The following is a 20,587-nucleotide window of genomic DNA, read 5'->3' as shown; positions in this document are numbered from 1 at the left end:
TCCAGGTTGACATTAACAGTCTTAGAAAAAGTGAGTTCAGGAGCAGTCACAGGTGCTGGAGCCTTCATGCAAGCAGTGTTTGAATAAACTGGGTGTGAAGCAACATTAAACACAGTCTTACAAAACGCAGCCTGGGAAGTTGCACACAAAGCTTCCAGGACTACTGGCTGAAAAGCGTGGTGCACAGAGTCAAACAAACAAGATCGGGGAACTAAGACTTTAACTAGAGCAACCAACTCTGCAGTATTTACACCAAGTTCTTTTCCAGCTTGTTTATAGCAGACGACGCCTTGGTGCTCTTAGACTGGACAGTCACAGAATGCACAGTGTTAAAGAGTTCACAATGAGTTGCACAAACAGACTCTGAATTGGCTTTCTCTGGGCTAGCGATTTTTAACTCAGGAGAGGTTATAGGAACATGAAGTTTGTCACAGGTAGTCACAGAATGAACTGGCTGGGAGGCCGCACAGCACGTGGGTGAAGCAACATCAACGACAGTTTCACAAGGTGTAGCCTGAACAGGGTTGAAAGCATTTAGCTGGGAAATTAAGCGGCCCATGTTTAGATCAGTGGTTGGAAAGATTGTCTTTTGTGTGGAGCAGCAGCCAGTCTTCTGGACGGGACTTTTAATATCCTGAGTGAGATTATTATTGTCAAGGTCACAAATTTCCATAACCGATCCACGCATGACATCTGAAAGCTCAGTATTAACTGATCCAAAAACAGGAGGCTCGGGATCAACATAACTTGGCTGAGAAGTAAAAACAGAAACTCCAGTCTTTTCGGAATGAAACCCAGACACACCACTCTCAGTTACTAAACACAAAACTTCGTTCGACTCTAGTGAAATAAGGTCATCTGACCCCTGAACTTTCTCAAATTTGAAAGGAACAAAAGGAAAACCATTAGAATGGTCAGAGTCCTGAAAAGTAGCCTCAGAGTCAGCCATCTTAGGACCGTCAGTTTCTAATTCTACAGACTCAGAGTAAACAGCCACGGAGTTAACAAACTCATGTTTTACTGGCTCTGGGCATAGAATTCCCAGCGTGGAAGAAGCTGGGTGAAAATTGTCCTGTTCACTCACCACGTCTAGCTGTTCAAAGCAGAAACTAGACTCCGGTCGCGGTGAGGGATGGCGACGACGAGAACGCCGCTTTCTCTTGGAAACGGGAGAGACAGAAAAAACGGAGGGTGTCGGAGCAACAGTGACTGGGCCCTCATCCTCCGACCACATTCCTGCCAGGCATGAGGCAGGTGAGGGGTGGTCGGAAACAGACGTGAGGGAGGAAGGAGTCCGATGCTGCGACTGTAGCTGCTGCAGCGGGGCTGTAGAAAGCTCCGTCCGCTGCGGCGGCGTGAGAGGGCTTGCTCGCTGTGACTGAAGCGGTGTGGATGAGGAGATGAGGGTGAATTGGGCCAGCTCCCGGGCTTTGACTGCCTCCTTAGCCTGGGTCAGCGAACGGCTGAACTCCGAGGCAATAGAAAGCTGGCGCAGTTGAGGATTTCTGTCGAATATGGCTTGTATGGCATTCAACCCGACTGAGAATGTCTGCAAATCCGAGGCGTGGCTTATGCGAGTCATTAGTCCGAGGATGCGAGCAAGGTCTACCTCTCTCTCGAGGTGAGCAGAGTCCGCTGGATCCATGTTATGGTCGCGTCGTTCTGTCAGGGCTCTGTGTGCGGGAAGGTGGAGATGTGGATCCAAGTGCAGGACTCTGAGTCGGAAATATAACTGAAAACCACAGCTTTATTGCTGGCACCAACAAAACAGAAACCAAACATGAAAACACTAACTGGAACACACAGGCAGGATCTGAGGGTACGACGCGACACTGGGTTGAGGACAACACAGGGCTAATATACACAGGGTGGTAATCAGGGAATGGGTAACAGGAGGGAGACACAGCTGGGAGAGATCAGGGCTAACGAGACAGGGGGAGCTAAGCTGCACACACTAACATAAGACAGACTTTCACAATAAAACAGGAAACCAGAAACCACTAAATAAAGATGCAGACACGACACTGAGAGACAGACCAGACACTGAACAGAAACTGCAATACACATGAGAACCCAAAACCAAAGAACTGATCCTTCACCAAGAACAGAAACAGATCTATAATGATAATAACAATAAACAAAGCACCAGAACATCAGAAAACAATCCATAATGCAAAAATAAACCAAAATATAAGAAACTCAAAATGCTGGGTCAACACTGACCCAGAACCGTAACATTTACATCTGGCAGCAAGAGAGCTGCAGCCGTTGAATGTACTGTTACAGCAACCGTGTGATTATTGTAAATGTGGACAGCGCGTGGGAAGGACCGGAGGCTGGCGGGCCAGCGGGACCTGCCAAGCTGGAGACGGAGGTCGAGGTGGGGGTCCTGCCACACCCGACGGCGGCGTGGTCCTGCGAGCTGGCCGCCTGCCCAGCTGCCTGTGAGCCCTGGCTCACTTCCACGCCTGCTGCGTTGCCACTGCTTGCCACATGGGTGGCCCCCGGACCAGCTCTGGGTCTGCCGCTGCAGGCAGCCCCAGGAATCACTCTCGTCACCGCTGCCGCTGGATGCGAAGTGGTTCATCATCAGGAACCCTCACATTAACTGTTATAGAGTGGAAAGAGTTAGCATTCATCCTCCAGCTTCACTGTGTTTATGTTATGCTAACATAGCTGTGTAGCTAGCGATCACGTAGCACATCCTTATCTACCAGCTAGCCCAACTTCAGTAACCCTACAAACGTCACTGCTGTTTAGTTTCTGTCTTCATTTATGTTGGAAGTGAAACTAGCGAGCTAACTTCCTGCTAACTTCTAACAAAGTAAAAACTCATAAATTCTGTTTTCATGGATGTTAAACTTAATTGTTACACCTGGTAAAGCAGTAACGCTGATCATTTTATTAAAGATGAAAGAATTTAAACAGTTTTTAAGTCTCGGTAATGCTGCAGTGATCATTTGACTTTGGGACCTGAAGCTGAGTTTGAACCCGGAAACAGCTAATGAGGTCAGACTTAAAGACCAGATTACAGGTACTGCACTGCAGTGGTTTGTATTATAACTATTTAATGATGGCTGAGGGTCGAGGCCAACCCTCTTTGAATAGAGGGGGTGGCTTATGACATAAAACACTTATTTGTACGTTATAATGTTATAATTTTTTTACACTGTGTGTAATTGTTATAGACACTTAGTTCATTGTATCAATGTGTAATTATGTATCTTTGATAAATAAATTATTTAATCTTGTATTTGTGTACTTTCTGGTTATTGAATAAAAAAAATAGTCACACATCGCTCTGATAAACACAAATGGCTGAAAGAAATGTTTGATGGAGAAAAGGAAACAAGTGTCTTGCTGCAGTAGTACTAGAAGTAGCACCAGTAGTCCTAGTATTGTGCAACAACGAGGCTTCAAGAGCGATCACTCTTCTGGCTTGCAAATGGTGAAAACATGTCACAGTCTTAGCTGCAAATCAGAAATCTTAGTAAATTAAAAAAAGGAGTTTAAACTTTAGGTTTGGCATAGACAGACTTTATTGATGACACACTCGGGAAATTCACGTTACAGGAGCACAACGGTCAGTAAGAAAACGTGGATCAGAGATTTATTAGAAAAATACAAAAATAGTGCACAAATTTAAAACAAGCAAAACACCTATGCAAGAGTAATTACTAGTGATTTACAAATGCTTGTCATATGCAGCCAATACACTCATACACTATATCAGCATATCAGTATAAAGCTGTCTGTAATTGCTGGACAGTTCATGAAATAATTTTAAATTAAAGCTGCACTCCAGATAACTTTTTTTAATGACTAATAACAGGTTTGTGTCTTACATCTACGGATACAGCCAAAACATATTGCTTGTATAATGCTGTATTCTCTCCCAGCTTGCCCTTTTCTCACAATCAAAGATTAAGGACTGTGTTTTATAGCACGTAGTAAACTATCCCCTTTTCTTCTAGGCCTTGTTGTGTGTACCTCACAAGCCAAATGATACATTAGTGATACTTCCAAAAACATTTTGAATTTCATTTATAACTGAGATGCCAACCTGATATCAGACATCTTATGCTCACCAGGAGCATATGTGTGATATGTGATTGGTAGCGGGCGGAGTTGGTCTCAGGCACAAAGTTTCAAAAAAGAGGTAAGCATCACTCGGGAGCTGAGACGAGGCGAGTAAGACGGACAGTTTAGGCTGTGCGCTGGATGTGAGAAGTTAGGAGTGCTGTGAGTTTGGAGGAAGACCGAGGGTTTCTTCAGGAGAACACTGTTAACTTGCCTAAGGTTTGGGGGATAGACGGGAGACGCTGGGGGTTTTTGGGATCGTGAGAGTTTGTGACTCGGACTTTGATTGTGAATTTCGTATTAAACAAATGAAAATAAATAGTAATAAAGCTTTCCATCGGGGCATGCAGCCTGTATCTCCATTCTAATTATAAAAAGCACAAGTTTAACTAAGCACTAAGAACTATGGTTTAACACATATTCACACACACACACACACACACACACACACACACACACACACACACACACACACACACACACACACACGAGCAGATGGCATTTTTGGCCATAAAAAAATAAACTTCTTTTGGCTTAAAAATTAAAAAAAAAAAATTAGATATTTTTAATAATCAAATATTTTTTGAATTATTGAATGAGTTATGAAATATGATTATTTTAATAATCGTTTTATTAATATGATAATGTCATGTTATTAAAAATATGTTATTAATAATTTTATTAACACCATATTTTTATGACTGCCATTTGTTTTATTACGTCCTTTATTACTCATGAATTGTTTTATTGGGGGTCATGAATCACTCGTTTGAAGGGGTATAATATCCCTCCTCATATGCACTTTGTTATCTAGTGTAACTTGAACTAAATATATTTTTAAGAGAATCTGAAAGACACAAAGGCACAGCCAAAAGGCCGTGTAAGTGAAGGAAAGTCCAACCTTTGTGGGAAAGAGCCCCCTTCTGCTCGAAACTGATTCGTCCCACTTGAAAATAGACTACCACTCTTTAAAAAACAAACAAACAAAAACACAACGTCACTGGACTCGGCTGATTTGCAGATTTTTTTATCCCACCCAAAAAAAGAATCGGTAGAGAAAACAGAAAATATTACATACAAGTGGGCTTAGAGCATCTTTTGATTTGAAATGCACCAGCCCCAGTAACATTAATGTCATGGCCTTAATACTGCGAGGCAGACACCTTACAGTAGCAGAGGATCCTTATGAATAGACGATTCCTATGAGCAAGCAGTCGGTGACCGTGGGGAGGATGAACTCTGTTTTAACAGGAAGTGAGCTTCAGATAAATTCAGGATGAAGTTAGTTTTCACTTGCAGGTGCACCAGTTAATGTCACAGCCAGACAACTTCTCACTGGATTCATATTTGCTTATTGTGCTGAAATGATCCGTGCTCTCAGAGAGTCCGGCAGGTCAAAGTAAATCCTGCTCGTGGCAAACTCTTCTCTGTAGGGCAGCAAGTCCTGCAGTGAGAACTCATCACTGTGGCCCGTCCACACAGTTAGAGTGTACCTGTCAATGTCAAGGAAAAAAGGTATTAACATATGTCAGAATGGTTTTGGAAACTCCGCCCATTTGACTTTATTCTGATTTGTTTGACTTTATTGTAACAACAGATGAAAATCTAACTTTGTGGCATTGAAACATTAAAATGGTCCAATGAAATCACAGCTATGAGACGAGTGTGGATCGAGTTAAACTGTGATGCACACATGCTTCTGTCCAGAGATGACACTTTCTCTCTCACTGCTTGGCAGACAGAGATCTTATCTAAGAAGCTAACAGGACAGTTTATGATTATATGGTAACATAACGCTTCAGCTGTGTCCCACACCATGTGTGAGAAGTAAAAAGGAGAAACTACTGTGACTGCTTGCAGCCCACTGACTACCTCTGATCCACAGTGAGACTAATTAGGTGAACACAGTTTGCTGGTTTCGATTTGCTCTCCTTTACTGATATCGAGCATATATGTGGCTTCTTCAGACAACCAGGAGACAGCAAAGAAGCCACTGCATGTTTGTGGTGTTGTTCCGAGAAAAAGGTCCGATGTGCCGACATTCACCTGTCTGACTGCTTCAGCAGCCATGTCAGCTGGGAGAAGGACTTGGCCAGCAGAGCTGCACGTACTGGGAATGTTACGGGATGTTTAAGGTCTCTACAGATCTTCTCCATCATATGAACCATATCCCAGCTGTAGCCTGAACAAAGGAGAAACAAAACATAAATGTGTTATGTGAGATGTGTCACTATGGTCTGCTGAGGACTCACTGACTCTCGTTCTAACTCAGGAAGTGCTCTCAGGTGAGACAGGCACATGGTCCCACAGTTCCCAGTATAACAGCCAGGCATCCTTTTCTTCTTCCCCGTGAAAACTCACAAGAGCTCCTTAGCGGTTCTGGACCAACATTAGCCGCCTGACTGGCTGACTCGGCTGTCAAGGTAGTCCATGAACATGAGTTCTTCTAGTGTCAGCATGAACTCTTATGTTGCATGCATGAATTTTCCTGGTGAGAATTTATTCGTCTAGTAGCAGCTGTTACCCGGATGGGTCGAGGGGACTACATACACTGATCCACCGTAGTAACGTTGTGTGGACGGAGGTGGACTCTGCCAAGATGGTGTCAAAGAGACGGATGTTGTCCAAGAAATGGAGGATGCTGGACAACACCTCCCACCCACTCCGTGATGTGCTGAGCACAGATTTACCCAAATGAGACAGAAAATAGTTCCTGCCTGTGGCTACGTCCATCTAATGTGCAACAGCTGCACATCCTCTACAAAGGAGAGTCTAAAAGGGCATCTCAATTTCAGCTTTATTACACTCTCTTCCATGTAAGATAATGGGATTTTATTTATTTATTTATTTATTAGAACTATTGTGTAATATACTGTAATTTTTTATGGGTACTGTAACTTGTTAGTTACTGTCCTTACTGTCTTGGAGCAACTGTGACTGCAAAGTTTCCTCTGGCATTAATAAAGTATTCTGAGTCTCCTCACTGTTCGGGTACCTAAAGGCACTGAGCTGCTGCACCACCTGCCCTTTGACCTCCAGGCGCTGAAACAGCGTGTGAGTTGTTGCTTCGTCAGGAGTGACTCTTCAACAGCAACACTGATCCTTGGTTTTGAAACTTGAAATCCACTTGCTGACAACATGCTGCCAGGCTATTAGAGTCGGTGCACCACCATGTTGTCTGCATATACTGTCAAACTGTCCATATTACAGGTTACATTATACGTGTAGAGACTACATCTCCATCACCCCTCAGGTCTGTTGAGGATCCTCAGCTCTGGATGCACGGACCCATGTGAACCCAGAGCTCCCCCAGGGTGGACACAAAGCTGTATATAACAGTTGTTGATGTAAAAAAAGCAATAATAATATGAAGATGGTTTTGTGTTTCTCAGCCTAGAACAGCTACAATCTCATTTTCTGGGTTTAAGAGAGGAGAGTTCAAAACCAGAGAGGGGAGGCGTCTTATTTAAGCAGTGATAAGAATGATGAACATGTCTCTCAGTGTGTCACTTGCAGATGGGGAAACAGACCTGGATCAATTTTCCACATGCAGCAGTCGGAAGAAAATCTTAGGTTAACATCTTTAGAAACACTCAGGCCGAGTTTTGGCTGAATTGTTACAGCTTCACTTCTATGTGTTAATTGCCCCTTGGGGATAAATAAAGTCTTTCTGATTCTGACTCCTCATCCTGAAAAGCAAGCTCCAAGGACGCCAACTTCTCCTCGAAGACAAGAAGTGCAGTTCCAAAAAGCAACAACATGGCAGTCCGAGAGACCCCAGCAGAGTCTTGAGCAGAGAGACCCAGCAGCAGCAGTATGTGCTGAGAGAAAGGGAACCCATCTTCTGATTGGATGGATGGACATGCGTTTCCAGCAAGCTGCAACTTCACTGCGTCTGACTGGTCTTTGAGAAGACTGTCTGAGTTTGACATTTTCCATGTTTGGAGTGAAATGGTGATGAACAAGACAGTGGGGACTGCTCAGGACAACGCTGAAGCTGGAATGCTGCAAGGAGGAGAGGAGACCAAAGTGGACGGAGCAGGTGAGGAATGCTGTTGTTTAGAGTGGGAAATTACATTTGGGTTGGCGAACCTGGGAGGAAAAATGACTGCTTTAAGTGGGAAATCTGAGGAGTCTGAGACACTGCAGATGGAAAGGTACACAAAATGCATTAACCGTACTAACACATACACTCATGAAGACCAGACAGCATCTTCAGCACGTGGTTCTGTTTGTCATCTTCTCCAGTTCACTTAGTAAGATGAGAAGTGATACACAGACCACTGGACTAATATTATAGTAGGACAGATGATTCAATTATAGCAGGAGCACACAGAATGCTGAAGAGGGGTCTGAATGAGTGAGGCTGATAGGTTGTTGAGTTTCTTGTTGCTGATGTGTGGAGGAAAGTTTTGGCACACACCTGGTTACATGAGAATACACTCATGATCTAATAAGACATTCGGGTTATTTTGTGAGGTGTGTGCCTGATGGATGCATGTTTTGAGATAATCTCTGTCGTTTGAGAGATCTGCACGATTAGAACAGAAACCGCTACACAACATGTTGTCGGGAAAACGGACGCAAAGTGAGCTTTTCCATATTAAAATGGGCAATCAGAGAGCGAGTCCGGTTTAAAAGGATTGTTTTTTCTTTAAAGTGGCGTCATGTTGCTGAAAGTGGGAACGAAATGTGACAACAGATTCTACTATCAGCAATGAACAATAAAAGAAAAATGGTTAAAAAAAAAAAAAAGTTTGACAGAAGTTGACTGACTTAACACCAACATGCAGGATTGCACCTCCACCCAGATGTGACAAAGGGTGGATGTATGGATGTGTGTTTCTTTATTGCAGGATGACAGAGACCAGAGGGGGAGATTTTAGGGTCACATGGGAGAGTGGGCCCTGCAGACTTTAACCTTTAACCTTTTCTGGGTAACTGATGTTGTGTGAGGACACTGTGTTTACAGGCTGTGTGTTGGTTGTGCTATCACACTGTGTTGTTGAGACAATGTTGAATGTTACAGCGGGGGAATGAGCGTACAATGTGAGACACGTACTGTGTTGAAACCAGTGTCACTCTTTTTACGGCAGATTGTTAACTTCATCCATACAGCACCTCTGGAATCTGGTGACCCAGGCCTGACCTCCAGGATGCTGCTGATGTTTGTTTCTCTCTAAGAGCGCTTGTGGAGGATGCAGCACAGACAGACGAGTGACAACAGAGCAGATGTGCAGTGACAACAGAGCAGATGTGCAGTGACTACAGAGCAGATGTGCAGTGACAACAGAGCAGATGTGCAGTGACAATAGAGCAGATGTGCAGTGACTACAGAACATTTTAGTGTTGGGCTCATTATCCGACCATCATTGAGCTCATAGAGGTAAAATAAGTGAGTGACGTTGCTTAAGGAAAGTGTCATGGTCCTGAGTCTGCCGACTCAGTGTTTTGTGTTTCTTTATGCTTTTGTTTATTCTGAGTGTGTACTCTGTTATGATTTGCCGTTTGTTAGGTGTCTGTTCTGTGCCTGCTCTGGTGTGCACGGTGTTCTGCTCCTCCGTCTGCGTCGCTCTGCCCCGCACCCCGTTTCTTATGATCTCAGGTTTGTCATTTAGTTTTCCCAGTTCAGGTTTCTCCCGTCATTCCTCACTGCCGGTTTTGTCTCTCCGTTACTGGTAAATAAACGTCACTAGCATTATCACCTACTACCTGCATTTTGGGTCCTTTCTCCCTCCAACACCACACGGCTCTCCTCGGCAGCCGTGACAGAAAGTCAATGATTACAGTAGTGTGGAATAAACGCATGGGATGATCCATGATTTGGAGAAATTATGGTGATAGTTGTGCTTTAATGATTTGGATGACTTGGAGCTACTCCAAGGGAGAAGCCCTAAGGATCTTTAAGTGAGAATGTGAAACTTTTTTGTGCATCTCTAATTGTGTGGAGTTGACGCATGGCAAGACCATGAGGCAAAAGAGGGTTTTTGGGGAGTTTTCATTTTTTAAATTGCAGGTGGCATGAGGTGAAGTGATGGAAGAAGAGGCTGAGATGGAAGCTGAGACCAGGAGAGAGGCTTCAAGAGGATCAGTGAGGAGCAGAGACCACGTCCAGCACAGCTGACAACCCACAGAGGGCTGTGCCACTGGGCTTCCCAGAGATCATCGAGAGGAGATTGTGGACAGCAGCAAAATCCAAAATAAAGTGAAAGAGGTTCGACGGTGAGGAAGACAACTAGAGTGTAAGACTTGCTCTACCCTAAACCTTCAGGGTAGAGCAAGAAACCGAGGGATGAAGGGAGCGTGCCAAGCGACAGCGCAGAAGGAGATCAGCGATGAAATGATGACTCTGTAAACAGCACAGACACCAGAAGCCGTGACTGTGACGGGAAATGACTGACAGCAATTTCCCCAGGAGGATCACCTGCTGCTGTTTCACTGTTTCACTGTGACTTTGACACTCTGAAGAGGTTTCCTGTGTGTCGTTGTTGTTGTCATTGAATCATGAGGAGATGTCAGGAGATGGGGGTTGATAGAGGCCATAAAAAGGAAGTGCTGGTCCAACCCACAGTGAGGGGCTGCTGACCAGGCCTACAGCTTTGAAGATAGCTCAGGAAGCCACCTGGATAAACAGCAACACCAACTGCTGTGTTTGCATGCCCATGTGCACATACACTTGGACTCTGGCCATATGGACAATGATACGAATGGAGACAGCGCTGCAGAACTCAATGACTCTGCAGACGAATGTGTGATCTACACCGGCAGGAAATGCACCACGAGGCTGGAATGATTTTGGAAGTGTTAATTCCTCTTTTTGGACTGTTAACTTTCATTTGCTTACTTGTAGGATGCAGTTTACCATGTGTGAGATCAATGAGAAATAGGATATATATATATATATATATATATATATATATAAAAACATATTTTACCTGAGACACCAGAATCTCAGGTTAAACCTCTCAAATTCCAACAACCACCAAACAGCTAAAACAGTAAACGAGAGCAGGAACACGGATTCTGCACAAAGACGTAAACACAAAGCTCGACCCGCCGACGGATCAGGATCAGTGAGATGTCGACTTTCTCACCCGACGGCACGGACGTGGTCGGGCTGAATCAGCTCACTGATTCTGATGTTTCGGCGGGTCGAGCTTTGTGTTCACGTGCTAGATTCTGGAGCTGCAGGTTTTATCTCTCTCCAAACAACATTGACTGAACCAGCAGCCAAAGAAGATCCAAACTACAGATAAACATCGTCATCACTTCACTCTGACTTTGCTGCTTTGCTTCCACCACGATAAAATCACACTTCCTGCACAGCTCTCTCTCTGTGTACTTGAAGAACAGTTTCCCATATGCTTGCTCATTGCCAGTCTACCGTTGTTTACAGCGCTGTGGTTTTTCTTTTTACTTAAATGACTTCTGACAAGAAAGCTGCATTTCTGCTGCTCAATACTGAAGAAATGTAAACTTTTTAAAATGATCACAAATTGCAAAACTCTCAGCTGTGTCTGTAATCAAACCTCTGCAACTTTGTTTTTCTGTTTGATCCTCAGTTACTTTGACACAAAGGCGTCTGCTGTGATGCTCACACCTCTGATCAAGTCTCAAACGTGTCAGCTTTGCTTTTATAGAAATAAAAATATAGATATGTACTGATAAGTGATCAGAATTATAATATTTCTGACTGTCCGAGGCAAAATTTCCCCGATTCAAATCGAATCGAATCGATTCTAGAAATGAGTGACGATCTCCACACCAGCCATAATCTGAATACATTTGTTTACATGATATTATTCTTCTATTATCAATAAAATTGAGTTCTCAGTGTACAAAAAGGCAACGGTGATGAGGTATGTTTACCTGGATTATCTGTCCCAGCAGTCCATCCTGTAGTCCAGCCCAGAGACAGCACAGTGTGTGAGGGAAGATGAGTCACAACAGAGAGGAAGGTGTGATGCTCCAGAGGTCCGATCTGCCCCCCAGGACCCGAGAAGATGTCTGCGTTGATCCACACAGGACGGTATGGCTCAGTCAGCACCTCCTGCAGCAGGACTAAAGATGTTGACACAGCCTCCATGCTATGTGGAGAGTATAGCTCAGCGTTAGCGTCACACAGACCCGCACAGCATTGGTGGAACAGAACCTGCCTCTCACCTCTTAAAGTCCAGCTTTATCCCCTTGCCGTACTCTTTCACTCCCTCCAGCCACTCCCTCAGAGTGATGTCACTGTCTGTATCAGGGGGATGTGCCATGATTGGCTCTTTGGGATCACGACCTCTCATGACAATGTCAGCTTCAATCATAAGAGAAGGACCTGAAAAACCGTTGTTGCCTATTAGAAACCGACTCTTACCTTTCTTAAATATCATCCCAACGACAAACATCACTGAATACATCTTTTTATTTTCAGCCCAGCGGAGGTTAGCGCAGTATGACGAGCACACAGTCGCTCTGTGTTCAGCACGGCCACAAACGCTCCTGATTTCATCTCCAGCTGTGGCCTCTGCGGGGAGTTTGTACGCTCTCCCTGTGGGTTTCTCCAGGGCCTCTTCCCACAGTCCAAACATGGATTAAATGTTAGGTTAACTGGAAAATCTGGATACGGATGTGAGGCGGATAAAGTCCTCAAAGTGCACACAATACAGTTAAAATGTGACTTGCAATCTAAAGTTCTTTGGTTGGTCAGTAAGACTAGAAAAGTGCTTTATAAAAAAGAATGCATTACATTACAGTGTCCAGATTATTAGGCAGACCTGCGATGAATCACAGTCACACACCAGCCCTCTAATCCATGTTACAGATCATGAAGCCTCCTTCCTTCACAATAAATTACATTTTATTTATTCAACACAAAATACAATAAGGACACGCTGCGGAAGAGAGCCGGAGATTAATAATAACTACTGATTAAATGTTTCCACAAATGGTGAGTAAAAACACCGAGAGCATCATGGGAAGCTCCCAGCAGCCCAGACCTGGATCTGGGCTGCTGGGAGCTTCCGTTTGAGGAAGCAACGTGTTCCCATGTTTCTGTAGAACAGCCAAAGATGATAATTCTAATGTTTTTACTCTAAAATTAGTATTTCTGTTGAAAAGTATGATAATTAACACGAGTCAGCGAGGAGAAACTATGATTTCAGCCTTTATCAGAGTGACGCTGCCATGGTTACGTTAATGCGGTTGCTAATGTGAAGCAAGCAGAAACTTAACACGGTCACGCGAAATAGTTTCAACCTTCAGGACTAAACAAGGGCTGATTTAGACAAATGACCTTTAACATAAACAACAATAAAACAACAATAAAATGTCAGGTGTTTGAATTTTCCTGTTGACGTCAGCGGGACTGACAGCCACGTCACGGACTCACCTGTGAGCGCCTCCGCCAGCCTGCTCCTGCTGTTCGCTGCATGCGACCAGCTAACCTCGGCAGCGTCCATCCTCGTTATAAAACTCCGACTGAAGAAATAGTCCAGCGTTTGGTCGCGCATCCCACCTGCGAACAGAACACGAGGGTCAGACTCGCAGTCGTTAGCTCCTCTCTGTCACAGTAAAGTGCAGCTCGCTAACACAAGCGTAGCTGCAAAGCTCGACATTACCTGTTTTACCCTTTAAATTCCACAAGACATAAAATATAAAACACACGATTAAAATTAAGGTAATTCTGTGAAAACTCAGCAAAAGACCCGTTTTCATTTCCGACTTCCACGATCCAAAACGGAAGATAAATAACAACACATTTCCGGTCCGAGATTGTCGAAATAAAAGAACCGGTAGTCTGGTGACTTAGATTTTAAACTTAGAAATCTCGATAAATATTGTATTGAATCAGTAAAAAATTTCCCCCAATCTTTATTCTATTCGACATGAGACAATATAATATAAGCTCTAAAAGAAAACATCTCTAAAATTAGAAATATCCTGTCTCAGAGTGAAAAACTAGTTCATGCATTTATTACTTCCAGGCTGGACGACTGTAATTCATTATTATCAGGAAGTCCTAAAAACTCCCTGAAAAGCCTTCAGTTAATCCAAAATGCTGCAGCAAGAGTCCTGACAGGGACTAGAAAGAGAGAGCAGATTTCTCCTGTTTTGGCTTCCTGTTAAATCCAGAATTCAATATCCTGCTCCTCACATACAAGGTCTTAAATAATCAGGCCCCATCTTATCTTAATGACCTTGTAGTACCATATCACCCTATTAGAGCACTTCGCTCTCGCTCTGCAGGCCTACTTGTTGTTCCTAGAGTATTTAAAAGTAGAATGGGAGGCAGAGCCTTCAGTTTTCAGGCCCCTCTTCTGTGGAACCAGCTTCCAGTTTGGATTCAGGAGACAGACACTATCTCTACTTTCAAGATTAGGCTTCAAACTTTCCTTTTTGCTAAAGCATTCATCCTCCCTGTGTTTCTTCCTCGAATCACAGAGAATGATCCTCACCATTGAGCCATGACTATCTAGATGAGCACAAGCTCTCTGCAACATCAGCCTGGGAGCCGGAGTCTTAAAAAAAACATTGGAGATTTCCTGCGTACCACCAGAGAGAGCCCAAGTACCACTAGCGGTACGTGTACCGCAGTTTGAGGAGGACTGATGTAGATGATTACCTGACACATTCCCAGATTTGGTCTAAGTAAACTTAGAGGGTCAAAGGTTTTTCACCTCTGGTGTTCAATGGTCAGGACCAGTCTCTTCAGTACTTTCATGAAATGTGAGGCACAGTTAAATCCAGGCGGTGACTTATCACTGGCCGCCACAGCAGGATGAAAACCTACTTCTTAAGCACATCTTACTCTTTTTATCTATATTCTGAACTTACGGGTCGTTCTGGAGCAGCTCTGCTTTTGAATGTAACACAGACACTGACAACCATCATTTCCTTGAATTACATTTTTTCACCCATTTTCAAAACCAACAAATTCTGTTTACAAAAGAACATATTTAATAATAAAAAACAACTACACGTACCACAATTCTGGACGCTGATGAATACAGGAAACACAACAAGCCTTTTCTGTCAACACTGTTTAAAGAAAAATGGTACAAGTATAAAATAAAGTAACACAGAAACCAGTGGATCCACTACATCTGCCTACAGGAACCAGTCGTCTTTATGAACGCTCCAATGTGTGTTAATAAAGGTGCAAACAGGCAGGAAGTTTAAAGCACACCGTTCTTACGGTTATTTTATACAGAAAATGTTATTCTGAGATTATAATAGTTCATACGTTTCCTCTCATATCCTAATAGTTCCAATTAAATCCTCATTTCTGGAGTCACAGGACACCTGCTCAAACATTTATCATCGTTTGTTTCATGCTGTGATGGATTCACACAGCCTTAATGTGTCCACACCAACATTTATTAGCACAATATTCAGCTTTTGAATTGAAAAAGTACAAAGTGACCTAAAAATATTCTACGTCCCTCTATTTTTATAATTTTAACAATTTCCTGTTTTTGAATTGAAGATGCAGCCACTTCAGAAAGCTGAGACTCCCTGAGACTGGCTGAGCGCAGATTCATGTTGTGATGGGACCATTGCTGCTCTGCTGGGAGACAGTGTGTGTGTGTGTGTGTGTGGACTCAAACAGGAAATGAAGTTTTGCACCAACACAAACATTTCATCGACACATCACATCCTCTGAACTGTTCATACGTGTTAACACACTGACGGGAACGGCTCAAAGTCTGGATTTCGTTTGTGAGAGTGATGAACGTCATGAGTTTGTTTTCACATATGAGTGGTGATGTGGGCGGGACTGACGGACAGGCAGAAGCATGACTGAGGGTGTGGACTCAACATGATGATAACACCAACAATAACTGCGCGTCTGTGACATGAACTAATGTTAACGAGGCAGCAGCACAGCAGCGTCACCACAGACCTGAGCCTCGGTTACATGGATGCTTTGCCTGCTGTGACAAGCCGACATGTCTGCTGTGTGTGAAACTATGGAAACTATTAAACGGGAAACACAGTATGTGAAGAACGTCAGGACGTCACTGCGAACATAGTGCAGGTGTATACATCACATGTACCCTGAGATTAACATCCACCTGAACACCTCTGAGAGCGTGTCACTGATTCCTTTACAAACACAAAGCAGTTCATTAGAGTGAAGTTTAACCTTTAATTACAGCTCTGTGTAACTGGAACCTGCCAAACTCTTATTGCTCTGATTCATTTACTGTATGATAGAACAAACAGTTTGTGTTGGTATGACATGAGATCCACCCAGTAACAACGTCCACAGACACCACCAGAGCTGGAGACGGCTCAGTCCACTGTCTGTGTGGGGAAACACCCACTCACAGCGTCTTCTTACGTCCAGCCCAGAGCAGCGGGTCCACTCTGAGTCCACTCCACACTGACGAGGCACACAGTTCAGGTCCAACATGAAAGGAAACAAATCGCTACAACAGCTTGGTGTTGTAAATGTTTCCAGTCCTGACAGGACGACGTTCAGAGCTTTTCCTTTGAAAGTGTAACCATGTATGTCACATGACTTCCTGTCACCGTGTAGAAAGTTCAGACAATCAACTAAAACCAAAAACGAGAGTTTTGTTTATGTACATATGTCTGCATGTTATTAAAGGAGCTGACCATGAACATGATTAAGAAACTCTTCAGTTAATGTGGTCCATGGCATTTATCATGCTAATGCTAGCACTGATAAAAACAGGCTCTGCCGTCATCAGAGTGCTCGCGTGGAAAACTGAACATTTACAATATTTCACATTAAAAAGAAAACCAGGCTCCATCAGGTCCAGTATGGCGTGGCTCAATCCAGAGAAATGATATCCGATATGCCGCCGTCAGCCCCTCCTCCCGTGCCCCCGCCCCCTCCTGTGAGGACCCTAGTGTCATGGAAGGAGCTGGCGGCATGGCTGATGGCGTCATAGTGGCTGCTGGACGAGGAAACCAAGGCTGCGCTGCTGGTTGCTGCAGCTGCATTTTGCATGCTGCTCGTCAGGTTATCCAGGAACATCTGAGGCGGGTAATGCTGCGCAGAGAGACACGCTCAGATCAACGTCAGAGTAAATGAAAGGTCCCAACGTGGCGTTAGGAATTCAAAAAACACGTTTACACGTCAGTGTGTCTAACTTTACATGAAACTTTTACACTGAAGCTGCACTGCTGGAGAAACTAAGACATCCCTCAGTCATCACAGTGTAAGACAGTTAAACCTGAGTCACTGTGGATCACCTGATAACAGCTGTATGAGGGTGAAAGGTCACCTTGATATGAGAAAACCCAACAATAATATAAGCAAGGAATTTGGCAACAGCAGGAAGAAAAAACTCCTTTTAATAGTGAGAAACCGTCAGCTTGGATGTGTGGGGGTCGGATAAAAGCTGCACTGAGGGGCAGGACCAGCACAGAGGAGTCCATCACTAGTTCACTAAAGCTGTTTCTGTGCTGGGCTCTGAAACCTGCCTGTCATTGGCTGACTGATGGTTTAACTACTGCCAGCCACACATGTCCCATTAGCAGAGGTGATCATATTCAAGGTAAATATAAATATTTAAAACAGAAGGAACTGCTCATCGGTTATGCAGCACGTTTTACTGCATGTAACATCTGTCAAAAACAAACAAACAAACAAACAAACAAACAGACGATTTGGACTTCCACACCTCCGTGGCATGGAGCTACTACAGCTCTGCTCCCTAACAGCTCCATATCCTGTCCCATTCACTCCTTTCATCTACAAAATAAAAGTCCTCCTTCCTTAGTGTGCAGCCTCCTGTACGACTCACCACAACTCTGGTTGTGCATTTGCACCTGTCTTCGCTCTGCATCTACTCTTCCAGTACACTTTGCCTTCAGTGGTCTCACAGAAGAGTTCAAGGTTCAAGAGAAGCCCTACAGTACAAAGATCCCAAAGACTGCAAGGTAACCTCAGCAGGCATCGAGATGAGGAGGTAAGGAACAAAGTGGAAGGCCGAGAAGGCAGTTGAGGTGACAGAGACACGCCTAAGGCAGAAGACACTGGTGGGGGTCTTAGCAATATGGGGAGCAGGCTTGTGGTACTTCCCAAAGGCCCAGGCCTGCAGGGCACAGGGAAAGGAGAGACACCAGCTACTCCAGGAAGAGGTCGAGCAGGTGTGGAGGAGCGAGTAAGCAGGGCCGGAGGTCTCAGGCAGCAGGGAGCGTGGACACGGTGGGAGAGCACCCTGCAGCTCAAGGTCACCTGGGAAAACATCATGCAGGCAGACTTCCACCGCATCCGATTCCTCGTGCAGGCAGTATACGACAGCCTGCCAAGCCCAGTAAACCTCCATGTGTGGGGGAAGAGCGACACCTGCCTGTCCCTGTGCTCTGGAAGAGGCACCATAGATCACCTCCTCAGCAGCTGCCCAAAGGCCCTGGCCGATGGTCGGTGTTCTTGGCGACACGACCAGGTGCTCACAGTAGTTGCTGAAAAGGTTGCCTCAGCAATCAGTACCAGCAAGCACCATCATGCTCTGACGAAGCCTCTTTTATTAAGGCTGGAGAGAAAGCCCAGGTGCGCCCACATTCAACAACCGGCCCCCAGACACAGCCTCTGATTGGCAGCTGCAGGCTGACCTGGTAAACAGCACACTGTGAAAACATCCCTCCACCCACACATGACCATCATCTCTGAGGGCTCAGAACATCTGCTCATGCTGAACGCACAGTGCCCTGGGAAGAGTGGATCGAGGAGGTCAAGGAGAGGAAACACGCCAAGTACCAGGAACTAGTGCGGGATAAGGGGCTGAAAGACTTTCTATGAGCCCATAGAGGTGGGGTGTAGGGGCTTTGCAGGACAATCACTCTGCAAAGTCTTAGGCCGGCTGGGTGTGGCTGGGGCAGCGAAGAAGAGTCCAGGCTGTGAGCGAGGCAGCAGGGAAAGCCACAAGCTGGCTGTGGATTAAGGGGCTGATCCGTGGGTAGCTACTGGTGCGCAAGTCGGGGCCTGATCACCCCCAGCTGGGTCGCCTGGGCGAAGGTCTATGATGCCGCGAGACCCAAAACACCTGATGTCCCCAGGATACATCACTGAAGATGTGCATCAGGAGATGTTTCCTGCACAGTGCCTCTGCCAACCTCTTCATTTGCACACTGTGGCTACTGTGTTTGCATTTTGAGACATGCTACTCTGTTTCCCACAGAAACATTTGCACAGACTAAGAGTTGTTGTTGCCGTGACGTGTAGTTAGTTTTGGGAGACAGTTCCTGTATCGTCTAAATCTTTGCTACGTTTGGTCAGACCTGCTTACATAAACGAGCCAAGCTTTGTACCATTTGCCACCACATGTCATATCCACTCTGACTGAAACAAACAGAAAGGTCTGCATGTCAGGAACATCATGAGACTGTCACTGTGCTGCTACAGTTCAGACAGCATTAAAAAAGGGGGAACATAAAACACATACCTGTGGATCCGTTTGAATTAAGGAAAACAGATCCAGACCTGAAAGACAGAAGAATCAGATTTTGAACAGTATCCATGTGCACATGCTGACAGTCAGCGAGTGTTTCTCTGACTCACTCTGCATATCTGTGGGGATGGAGGCCAAGGCAGAAGGATGGAAGGGGACCGCATAGTCGGCCAGTGTAGAGTTCAGATACGACGGGTCCAGGGCCTGGACGTTTGGCACTCGCACAGTGGGCTGGTAGCTCAACACTCTGAAAACATCAGAGACAAACACACACAGCTGATGAGCACACGTGTAATTATCAACATGCTGCGGTACAGCGCGGTCAGACCAGATGGTTCACAGTAAAACATGGCTCACCCCTTTGCATGCATCTCCTCATTCTTGGAAATGTAGACGCAGCGTTTCTTGGGTGGAGGGTCTTTGTCCTCTTCGTCATCAGAAGAAGAGCTTTCTATAGTCAGATCAATCACATCCGCCCTCTTGGTGTAGCTGGGCTCAGTAGAATGAGGGGCCACCGATGGTTGACGCAAAGGAGCCGAGGCTGAAAGGTAAAGGTCACCTGACGTGAGTTTGCTCCTCCCGTCCCAAGAAAAGACCGAAAGCAATCGTTTTCACATCTTCCAACGAGCTGAACTGAATCTGGTTACTACAGGTGAGGCTTCAGCAAACAGATGGTTTATGGTTAAAACCAGCATGTATGGAGCCGCTCTGTAAGCTCTGTAGTCCATTAGTGGACTTAAAGGTTGGGACACTGGGAGAAGATGCTGGTCTGTTATTACTGATGCTCATTGGAGGTTTGTTGGACACGCAGTCGGTTTTATGCTGCCTCATCTTCCACCTCTCCGTCTCTTTCAGCTCAGTTATTTGGTATGATAACAACAAAACCTACAGTTTCATTTACAATAAAATGACACAAAGATGGATTCATGGATAAATCCATTTCTCCCAGTTCTGTCCCACTGAGATGAGGGATTATGAGCCAGAACAGTTCGTTTAAAAGGATTTCTCAGTGCTGTGCAGACAACAATCAATCTTTAACAGCTGTGCAAACATCCTTCACCTGTCTTTTGGAAACTTCCAGGACTTTTGTTGAC

At 44.8% G+C, this 20,587-nt stretch overlaps 2 protein-coding genes across 2 annotated transcripts in view; both read right to left on the bottom strand.

Annotated features, from left to right (window-relative positions):
* Positions 1-2,620: 2,620 nt before the first annotated feature.
* fam151b (family with sequence similarity 151 member B) lies at positions 2,621-13,855 on the bottom strand. The gene is made up of 6 exons (XM_085181559.1): positions 13,686-13,855; positions 13,457-13,582; positions 12,244-12,403; positions 11,950-12,167; positions 6,127-6,262; positions 2,621-5,573 (listed from the first exon to the last, which is right to left on the bottom strand). Exons 1-6 carry the CDS (start codon positions 13,780-13,782, stop codon positions 5,432-5,434), a joined length of 879 nt encoding a protein of 292 aa, XP_085037685.1. The 5' UTR covers positions 13,783-13,855; the 3' UTR covers positions 2,621-5,431.
* Positions 13,856-13,959: 104 nt separating this feature from the next.
* The window catches only part of pias2 (protein inhibitor of activated STAT, 2), a 24,719-nt gene continuing 18,091 nt past the window's right edge, over positions 13,960-20,587 (bottom strand). The window contains exons 11-14 of the mRNA XM_085181544.1: positions 19,851-20,034; positions 19,604-19,740; positions 19,488-19,525; positions 13,960-17,089 (exon numbers count right to left, since the gene is read on the bottom strand). Coding sequence (XP_085037670.1) covers positions 16,868-17,089; positions 19,488-19,525; positions 19,604-19,740; positions 19,851-20,034 — 581 coding nt within the window. The 3' untranslated portion in view covers positions 13,960-16,867. The remainder of the gene's footprint in view (positions 17,090-19,487; positions 19,526-19,603; positions 19,741-19,850; positions 20,035-20,587) is intronic.

This window comes from Neolamprologus multifasciatus, chromosome 12 (assembly GCF_963576455.1).
Source record: "Neolamprologus multifasciatus chromosome 12, fNeoMul1.2, whole genome shotgun sequence".
In the NCBI taxonomy this organism is placed as follows: Eukaryota; Metazoa; Chordata; class Actinopteri; order Cichliformes; family Cichlidae; genus Neolamprologus; species Neolamprologus multifasciatus.
This window is presented reverse-complemented; position numbering and strand designations above follow the sequence as displayed.

What these genes read in the sequence shown, in the direction of transcription:
- fam151b (XM_085181559.1), bottom strand. Translation starts at nt 13,782, where the DNA reads ATGAAAACGGGTCTTTTGCTGAGTTTTCACAGAATTACCTTAATTTTA. An exon ending in GAATTTAAAGGGTAAAACAG is followed by an intron (nt 13,583 to 13,685) that starts GTAATGTCGAGC and finishes TTCTGTTCGCAG; the next exon opens with GTGGGATGCGCGACCAAACG. An exon ending in TGCTGGGACAGATAATCCAG is followed by an intron (nt 6,263 to 11,949) that starts GTAAACATACCT and finishes TCCTTTGTTCAG; the next exon opens with GCTACAGCTGGGATATGGTT.